General features: G+C 39.7%; 1 protein-coding gene across 1 annotated transcript; it reads left to right on the plus strand.

Moving 5' to 3' along the window:
* Positions 1-5,383: 5,383 nt before the first annotated feature.
* Positions 5,384-9,737, plus strand: LOC122739146 (NADH dehydrogenase [ubiquinone] 1 alpha subcomplex subunit 3-like). The gene is made up of 2 exons (XM_043980991.1): positions 5,384-5,387; positions 9,454-9,737. The coding sequence occupies exons 1-2, from the start codon at positions 5,384-5,386 to the stop codon at positions 9,735-9,737; spliced, it is 288 nt and encodes a 95-aa protein (XP_043836926.1).
* The last annotated feature ends 953 nt before the right edge of the window (positions 9,738-10,690 follow it).

Here is a 10,690-nt window from a genome sequence, read left to right on the forward strand (position 1 = left end):
TGCTACCAGTATTTGCTTTCTAAAAGAATATTTCTAATAAAGTAATTGGAGAAGTTATTTTGTACCTAGCTTGTATGCATCATGGCTCTTGGGCATAGATTGTCTATAGAAATATTTTGAGCTTTTATGTACATTTTGAGCTAGTAGTCTTAACAGCAACTCTAGGGTTTTTATAAAATTCTTAGAATAATTTAAGTCTTGCCTTTTATAACTGTTTTGAAAAGTCTTTAACATTTTTGTCAGGTAATTTTCCCAAACTGTGGGTACAATCTGTTCAGACATATATGTATATGTTATCCATTCTGTTTTTAAATTGAAAAAAATGTTAAAAGTATGTATAAAGAAAATTGTAAATAAAATCTTTTTATTCTAAGAAAAAAGAAATGAAAGGCATCCAGGAAATCCGGGCTGCCAGATTTCTGCCACCTGTGTGATTTTGGGTATGTCAGCCTTTCTGGGACTCAATGTCTGCATCTATAGATCAAAGGGTATTGGGCCAGATAAACCTTTTTGCTCTCAATCTTTGTTCCTATTTAATGTTTTAAAAAAGGCGAGGGAAAAGTTCATAGTATATCTTTGAGCAAAGGTTAAGGTAGTCCTCAAAAACAATTTGAGAGCTGATCACCTAGAATACACACATGCACATACACACACACATGTGCATTTGCATGTGCACATACTCACCAAATACATATACAGATACCTATATAGATCTCTCTTTTCATGTTCTACCCTGATGCTTTCTCTCAATATAGATACCCACAAACAAGCACAGACACAAACCTCACAACTGTACACAGGTGTGCATAGCTATGCCCTAGATACTAATACACATGCATAATAACCTAATTGCAGTTTGATGTATGTCAAAGTGCAGAGATTTCTGCTCCTTGTGGAAACATCTCCTTCACATGCCTCCTGTGAGTTGACAGGAGGAGCAGCTCAGATGACAGTTTCTGCACCAGGTGGTGCTTTAAGCTCAAGCTCACAGCTGTCTTCCTGAATTTATGGTTGAGGTAGTGAATTCAGTCTTTTCTTTTCCCCTTCAACCTTTCTTTTACTGGCTTCCCAGGTTCTATCTTGCCTCATTTAGTATGGAGTTTAAAATACATATATTATCACCAACGTTTGACTCATGCCCCCATTCTTATCAAGATTCTTTTCTCTTTTCCAATTTGTTACTCAAGGGACTATATACTTATTATAAATCAGAGTATATTCACTGACCGGTTAGTAATAAGATACAACATTTAAATCTCTGAATAGCTGACAATGTTTCTAGCAAAGTCTGAAGTTCTACCTTTATAGTGGTTGCAGCTGCTTCCCTAAATATTCTCATAGGCAACCTACCCACAAGAATCCTCCTTATGGATTAAATGTCCTTGTCAAATTCTAACATTTAGAGTACTCTGTTGTAAGGGGTAAGAGGCTGAGAGAAGGCAGAGAAATGAGGGAGAGTCAAGACCAAGACCTATTATCAGCAAAACCACCAAACACCATATAATTCAGTGCATATCAAGAGTTTCTCCTTCAACTGAAAACACATTGATCATGTTCTATTTTATGTTAGAGTTGTTTGTGAACATGTCTTATCCTCTCTCCAGGTAATAGGGAGAATGGTGTAGTTGTGAATAGGGCTCTGGATTAGGATTCAAGAAGACCTGGGTTCCATTTTTGCCTCTGAAATTTACTAGCAGTGTAACCTCTCTGAACCTCAGACAATTCTCAAAGATTATAAGTACCGAAGTTTTCATCTGATGTTGGTAGAGGGAATTTTGACCCTGATGGAATCACAAATCCTTTATGTATTAAAAGAAAAGAAGGGGGCAACTAGGTAACACAATGGATAAAGCACCAGCCCTGGATTCAGGAGGACCTGAGTTCAGATCTGACTTCAGACACTTGACACTTACTAACTGTGTGACCCTGGGCAAGTCACTTAACCCTCATTGCCCTGCAAAAAAAAAGAAAGAAAGAAAGAAAAAAGAAAAGAAGGGCTACTCATTCATATAGAACCTACTGTGTGCTCCATGCAAAACTCGAGATACAAGGAATTGCAAAAACAAAGAAAAAACCCTAGTTTCTGCTCACTAGATGCTCACAATTTAACAGGGGAGAGAACATGCAAGCAATAATGTATCAACAAGACATTTATAACCTCAACTTTCCCCTTTCAGAACTAGATAAATCTAACCAAAAATAAATAAGAAAGAAGTTAAGAAGGATAGAATTTCAGAAAAGTTAGATATGATAGTCCTCTGGAGAAAACTGAATGGGAATAAAAGAGTATACCTTTTTCTCAGCTATACATGGCACCTTGATGAAAATTTACCATGTACTGAGCATAAAAACCTCACAACAAAATGTAGAAAAGCAGAATTATTAATTGCATCTTTTTCCAGATCATGATGTAATAAAATTACATTTGATAAAAGACCATGGAGACATAGATTAAAAATTAACTGGAAACTAAATAATCAAATCCTAAAGAATGAGGTGAGTCAAAGAACAAATCATAGAAACAATAAATAATTTCATTAAATAGGATGACAACAATAAGACAACATACCAACTTTTATGAGATGCAGCCAAAGTAGTACTTAGGGGAAATTTTATATCTCTAAACAAAATATATATAGGACAGATTGGGGATAGTCTCAGAGGGAAAGCACTAAGGTTAAGGAGAATTGGCTTTTGGGGAAGATTCTTCATGTAGAAAATTGAAATTTAGCTGAAACCTGAAGGAAGCCAAGGAATTCAAAAGGTGGAGATGAGGAGAGAGAATTCTAGGCATGAGGACAAAAAGTGAAAATGAACAAAATTCTGGAGATGGAGTGCCTTTTTTGAGAAGCAGCAAGGAGACCATTGTCACTGGATCACAAAGTACATAATGAGGGAGAAAGGTGTAAGAAGACTGAAAAGGTAGAAAGGGGCCAAATTATAAAAGCCTTTAAAACCAAGAAGAGGATTTTATATTTGATCCTGGGGACAGTAGGAAGCCACTGGAATTTATTGAATGGGATAGGTTCATGAGTGATATGATCAGACATATTATTTAGGAAGATCAGTTTGACAGATGAGTATCTATATGACTTGAAAGCAACTCCCTTGTCTTACCCCTTCCATGCAATCCCATCCCCCTACCCCAAAGTCTGCTTCACAGGCTAAATTTGCCTAGTTCTCCAAGTTTTGTTTATGAAGGCTGAAAATGATGAAATTGCCTAAAGGGGATCAAAGGTAGGACCCCAGAGGATTCTGGGAAAAAAATCTTCAGGGTCACTTTGCCCTGGGTTCTCGGTGTTAATGACCTCACTACTGTTTTCATTATTCTCCTCTCTAGCTCTGACTCAGAAGGCAGGCTTTGCACCTGGCTCCAAAACCTGTTCACACCCAAGTGCCACTTACTTTCCAAATTAAATCCCTACCTGGTTGAAAAGCTAAGGATTAGGGAGTTGAGCACATTCTTGAAACTCTCCCCCCACCTCATTGCCAAAGAAAGGGCAACTGGACAATTCTGTGCTCTTACAACACACACCAAATAAATTAATTCCCCAACCCACTGATGACAACATCTAAAAGGCAATTCACCTAAAGGGCACACCTAATACATTAACTTTGGTTTAATCTGCAGCCTTAGCTAAGAGTTCCCTGCTTTGGAGGTGGGGGCATTTAGAACACGAGTGCCCTAATACTTCAAAGTATCCATGATTTCATCAATCTGGGCACTTGTAGGATCTCAGAATCTCATCATTGGAAGGAACCTCAGAGGCCATCTAGTAGTATAAGCCATACTGGCCGATATTCCCCTTTACAACACTCATGATAAGTGGTCATTCGGTTTCCATTTCAAGTGAAGTTTCTGTGATGGGGAATTCACCAACTCCAAAGGCAGGCCATTCCCCTTCTAGACAGTTCCAGATATGCAAAAGCTTACCTATATGTCAAGATGAAGTCTGCTTTCCTATAACTTTCATCTACTGTTACTAGTTCTGCCTTCTGGGCCCAAGCAGAATAATTCGATTTCTTTCCTACGAGACAGCTCTTCAAATCCTTGAAAACAGCTTTTATATCCCCAGCCCCAAGGTAAACATTCTTTTCCTTTATATCATTACTACTAATATTATAATATATAATAATTATGTAATTAAAATCATCGTCATAATAATATTACAATAGTAATAATATTATTGCTTTTGTAATAATATTGTTTAGTCATTTTTCAGTCATATCTGACTTTTAGTGATCTCATTTAGTGTTTTCTCATCAAAGAAACTAGAGTGGTTTGCCATTCCCTTCTCCAGCTCATTTGAAAGATGAGAAAACTGAGACAAACAGAGTTAAATGACTTGCCCAGGGCCACACAGACAGTGTCTAAGGCCATATTTGAACTCAGGAAGATGAGTGTTCCTGACTCTAGGTCTAACACTCTATCCTCTGTGCCACCTAGCTGCCAATATTAGTAAGAACATTATTATTACTACTAATAATAATAATTAGCATTTACATTGTGCCTTACATATACAGTCTTTTTTTATTATCACAACCCTGTGAAGTAGATACTATCATTATCCCCATTTTACAGATGAGAAAACTGAAAATGAGAGAGGCTGAATAATTTGTCCAGAGCCACCCAGCTAGTGAATGAGGTAGAGATTCAAATTCAGGACCTTTTGACTCCAAGTCACTCACCTGCTCAAAAATTTTCAATGACTCCCCATTACCTACTTAATAAAATTCCCTCAACCTAGCATGTGATCCTTAACCTGATCCAAACCTAGTTAATGTGTAAAGTGCTTTGCAAACTTTAAAACAGTCTATAAATGCTATCACCATCATCATTATCATTGTTATCATTCTCTTAAAATTTCTCCTTTCCACGTGTCACTTGCTCCAGCCAAACAGAATTAACCATTACTCACTGAACTTATGTTTTCTTCCATGCCTTTCCTTATGCTATTACCTATGTCTAAAAAGCCCTCCCACCACATCTCTCCCTATTAAAGTCCTACCCATTTGCCATATGGCAAATACCAAAACCAAATGCCATCTTCTCCATGAAGTGTTCCCTTCTCACCTCCACTTTTGACATGAGTCATCCTTCTGCATGACATCCTTCTACATAACTTTCTCAATACCTTCTTTGTAACTCCATTAACCATTTACTGTCATCTACCTTAGAGGTTTCTTTCTTTGTTTTTCTCCTGCTTATTATACCTCCCCTACCAAACTGTCAACTTTTTGAAAGCAAGGCCTTTATAAAACTTTATATCCCTCTCAGCCATAGCACAATTCACATAATGTGGTCTTATTCGATACTTGTTGAATGACAATGAATGAATGAGTGAATGAATGAACATCTCATATTGGACAGTCACCAGACTGCATGGGTAGGACCAAGGCAGGAGACCATAGTAAACCAAAACAAGACCCCACATCTGGTTCAGGGCAGGAAGGAAAATGAATGTTGGATTTAGAGTCAAAGATACTGGGCTCAGATCTCTGCTACTTACTACCTATGAACAAATCACTTTTTTTCTCTGAGACTCAGTTTCCTCATCTATAAAATTAAGGCATTGTACTACATTGTCTCCAGGGTTTCTTCTAGCTCCAAATTCTATGATTCAGGCAAGAACTCTGGCTTAAGCATCGGGTCACCCCTACCAGGTTGGCAAAGAGCTAAGTCATCTGATGCAGCTGAGACCTGTAGCACCATGGTCTGACCATTTCCCATCTTGTACAGCTGTAGCCTATCACACAGGGTTTAGAGGGACAATACAATGACAGAATGGGCAGCCCCATTTCCCTATTCCCATTCCATACAGCAACACAGTGTGCCTTCCAGAGCTAGGAAGGAGGAAGCAAACCCTTTCTTTGCCATCCCTGAGGAGGGAGAGTTCTTTATGTTTTCATTGCCTTGAATACCAGCCTTGTGGTTGACTCTGAGTTTCCTAATTCTGATGCTTTTCTAAAACCTCCTGGGGCCCCTTCCCCATACAACCCATAAAACCTGCCCACCGAGTAGATTTGTTCTCTTTTAATAACATGAGACCTGGAGATAACCCCATAGATAGGCCCTCTTGTGTGTTCTGTGTATATTCTCTTCCAGAATTCACAGACACAGTCACTAATGGCTCTGTGCGTAGATATTTCAGGGCACTTAGGAGTCATTTCAGCCTATTACTCCCAGGCCTCTCTCTTCTGGCCTCAGGACAATGGGCACAGAATGTCTTTCATCTGTGAACCAGGTGCTTGTTTGGTTAGATTCTGAAATTAGCCACTTTGCAAAAGGGAAACTGGTCATTCAATCAATAAACCCATCAACAAATATTTATTAAATAGTACATTGAAGAGGCAAGCTCAGTGGTACAATGGACAGAGTACAGGGCCTGGAGTCAGGAGGACTCATCTTCCTGATTTCAAATCTGACCTCAGACACTTAATTGCTGTGTGACCCTGTGACTTAATCTTGTTTGCCTCAGTTTCCTCATCTGTAAAATGATCTAGAGAAGGAAATGGGAAACCACTCCAGTATCTTTGCCAAGAAAACCCCAAATGAGATCACGAAGAGTCGGACATAAGTGAAACAAATGAACAACAACAACAACAAAATGAAGTGTCTCCTACGTGCCAGGCACTGTGCTAGGTCCTTATCCACTGGAGAGAAGAAGAGGGGATTGTATATAGTAAGTATTGAGTAATGGTTATGGATAGGGGGTTTCCATTTAGCCTGATATCACTGAAGAAGTTACTAGAAACATTACTTTTGGTCTCTCGATGAACAGGAAACATGATCTTTCATTTGTAGCCTCATTAGTATGACAGTAGGAATCCTTGGACACTAGAACTCAATACAAACTTCCTTCCTCCCCTTTAATATAAGGGGTTTCAGTAAATGGTCCCTGAGATCTCTCTTTCTAGATATACACTATGATATGTATTATTAGGGAGATAAAGGAGAAAATTGGCTGAATTCACAGTAACCCATTCCTGAGAACGGATTGAGCCTATCTGAAATTCTCTGCCATTAATTCCTTTAATCCAGTCTCCTTAATAAATATAAGACCAGAGAGACCCCCCCCTTTTCCCTGACATTTGGCATTTAGTCCATGACCCATATGTATGTAGTTATAGGATGTTAGAACTAGAAGGCACGTTAGGAATGAGGAAACTGAGGCACAGAGAAAGGAAGTGACTTGACCATGACCACTCAGCAAGTTGAATGCCATTCAATTTATTAATTACTTACTGTGTGCCAGACAGTAGAGAAAAAGAGAAGACTTTGTATGAACTGATGCTGAATGACATGAGCAGAACTGGGAAAAGAGTTTATACACCAACATCAACATTGTAAAAACAAAGAACTTTGAAAGGCTTGAGAGCTCTGACCGATGCAGTGGCCAATCATGACTCCAGGGGCCTGATGATGAAGCATACTGCCCACCTCTTGCACTCAAAGTGCAGATTGAGGGACAAATATTTTTTGGACACGGTCATTGTGAAAATTTCTGTTGCTTTTCTGCATATTACGAGGATTTTTGTTTTGTTTTGTTTTGTTTTTAATGAGGGAGGGTGGGAAAGAGAAAAAACAGATTTTGTTATTTGAAAAAAAAAATTTTTTAAGACACTTCCATCCACTACTTTTGGTTCTGGGCTTTAAGAACAAGCAGAAAAGGGGTGGCTAGATAGCACAGTGGATAGAACACTGGCCCTGGAGTCAGGAGTACCTGAGTTCAAATCCGGCCTCAGACACTTAACACTTACTAGCTGTGTGACCCTGGACAAGTCACTTAACCCCAATTGCCCCACTAAAAAAAAAAAAAAAAGTCGTTCTCTGGGAAATTCCTCTTCTCCATTATTCTATTCCTCAAACCCCTTGGATACCATCCCCTAGCCTTGGTTACCATCCATGATGAAGAGGAAACCAGTCTCTTCACCAAGGCCTGCCCTTTTTCTTGTGCTATGGGTGACTTCTCTCTTCTCAAATGATCATGTATATGTTTATTTGTTTCTCTGTTGTATCCTCTATAGAATTTAAGCTCCTCTTAGACAAGAATTATTTTCTATTTTGTCTTTGTATTGCCAGCACCTAGCATAGTGCCTTGCATACAGTAAGTGCTAAATAATGCTTCCTGGATTGGATTAGATAGCATGGTTGGCTTTACATTATTAAGTGCAGTTTAGAAACACTGGCCCAGAAGCCAGGGCTAGCTTTGCTTTTATGGGCTTGCTGTAAGTAATTTTCTATGGAAAGAGAGCCTGGGGGGCAGCTAGATGGCACAGTGGATAGAACACTGGCCCTGGAGTCAGGAGTACCTGAGTTCAAATCCGGCCTCAGACACTTAACACTTACTAGCTGTGTGACCCTGGACAAGTCACTTAACCCCAATTGCCTCACTAAAAAAAAAAGAAAAAAAAAAAAGAAAGAGAGCCTGATGCCCTTGTCAGGGTTAATTAGCTACAGCCTTCCTTCTCCACAGATCAATTGCCCTGTCTCATTGATTGCAATAAAAGCCAATGTGGGAGACAGTAAGGGGAAAAGCCTAATTGAAACAAAGCTCATAACAGGGCATTTCTTTTCATTTCATTTAATTTAACTTAATTTTCTTTTTTAAAAACTAGATCTCCCAATCTTGCCCAGGCTAGAAATGCTAGGACTATTCATAGTCTTGCCCAACACTGATCAGCATGAGATCTTTGACCTGCTCCATTTACTACTTGGTTTGCCCCTCCTTAGGCAACCTGGTCTCCACCCCTGCCCCATTCATGATGAATTTACTGTGGATACCCAATTGGCCTAGGTCACTGCTACTCAGAACTCCTGAGCTCACGAGATCTGCCAGCCTTAGCCTCCCCAACAATATATGTGTGTACCATCATGGCTGCCTTCTCCTTTTAAAAAAAATATATATATATATATATATTTCAGGGGGCAGCTAGGTGGTACAGTGGATAGAGCACTGACCCTGGAGCCAGAAGGACCTGAGTTCAAACCTGGCCTCAGACACTTGACACTTACTAGCTGTGTGACCCTGGGCAAGTCACTTAACCCCAATTGCCTCACAAAACCCCCCCAAAACAAACAAACAAAAAATATTTCAGGGGGCAGCTAGGTGGTACAGTGGATAAAGCACCGGCCCTGGATTCAGGAGGACCTGAGTTCAAATCTGGCCTCAGACACTTAACACTTACTAGCTGTGTGACCCTGGGCAAGTCACTTAACCCCCATTGCCCTGCAAAAAAAAAATTTCAAAAGATCCATGGTGAAATCAATGAAGGTAAATCCCTCACCTACCAGTCACTTGAAACTCCTGCAATATATAGGCAAAAAGTGAACTATTTCCAAACACAAAAGGGAACAGTGGGATGATAATAAGAAGAGATAGAGATGCCAAACCACACACATTTCTGGAGAGAGACCTGAGCATCCATGTAGTTCCTATTAACAATACTAAGGGAAAGCGGCCAACAAGGCAGGCAGACTAGGCCGGTTCCTGAAGGAGGCTTGGTCCAAGGAGCTGGTGCTGACAGTGTCCTTCGCCATCAGAACTATGGCTCTGCTCTTACCTCTGTTAAGCCCCTATACCAAATATGCAACCATGATCAACCAAGCTACACCTTACAACTACCCTGTTCCTGTTCCTGTTCCAGATGATGGCAACATGCCTGACATCCACAACCACCTTCAGGATCCTCAGGGTCCTCAGGGTCCTTCTCTCCAGTGGTTGAAGAATCTGTGAATCTTCCATCTGTTTTCCCCTTTCCCCCAAAATAAATGTACTTGTCTCACCCCCCCAAAAAAAAATACTAAGTATTGGAGCCAGATAAAAATGCTGAAATGGTGGCAGTGGTATGATAGGGACTATCCTTGCTGGCACCAGAGAAATAGTTACTACTGGGAATTCTATATACTAAAGAACTACTTTCACTGGTCCTGTGAGTCCTATGTATTGTATAGATACAGAGGGAAGATGGAATCTAGCACAGGTAAGAGTTTATCTAATAGTCAGATATAAGCCCTCTCTGAGATTCTTGCTGGGTTAAATAAAACCTGTCCGATACTTGATATCTAGTTATCCTGAGTACTTGTGGAGGGATTGAGGAACAACCTTGTGAGAACATCAAATAGATACTGATTTCAGGCTCTCTTGAGCTGGGAACATAAGACCAGCTGATCTGGCATCTGACTTTCCAGGGATAACTTCTCTAAACTTAGCTAGAATGGTTCTTAGATAATAGGCATGCAAGGCCGTACTCTAAACCTTCACAGCTAGTTAGGAACTGCTAGACATTCTGTTGCATTGTCACAACCTTCAGGAGCCCATCATCATGTCCACATCATAAAATGGCTTGAGGAAAATGTTTGGGGAGGGGAGAGGGCAGATGATGAGGCATAATGGGATATAAACTTGGAGAAATAAGGCATGGTCAGATTATGGAAGGCCTCAAATGACTGACAGGCTAAGGAGCTTGTACACAGAATGATTTCTATTTATAGGTTCCTGAGTTTTGAAGTGACATAATAAAATAAAAATTTCAGGAAGATGAATATGGCAATAGCATGAAGGACGGATCTGAAGAGCCAGAAATTATAAGCATAGAGATCAGTGGGTTAGGAGGATATTGAAGTCAGTCAAGATCAAGAGTTCTTAATTTGGAGTCTATGAACTTTTTGGTAGCATTTTGATAATCA

This window comes from Dromiciops gliroides, chromosome 2, assembly GCF_019393635.1.
Source record: "Dromiciops gliroides isolate mDroGli1 chromosome 2, mDroGli1.pri, whole genome shotgun sequence".
Classification (NCBI taxonomy): Eukaryota; Metazoa; Chordata; class Mammalia; order Microbiotheria; family Microbiotheriidae; genus Dromiciops; species Dromiciops gliroides.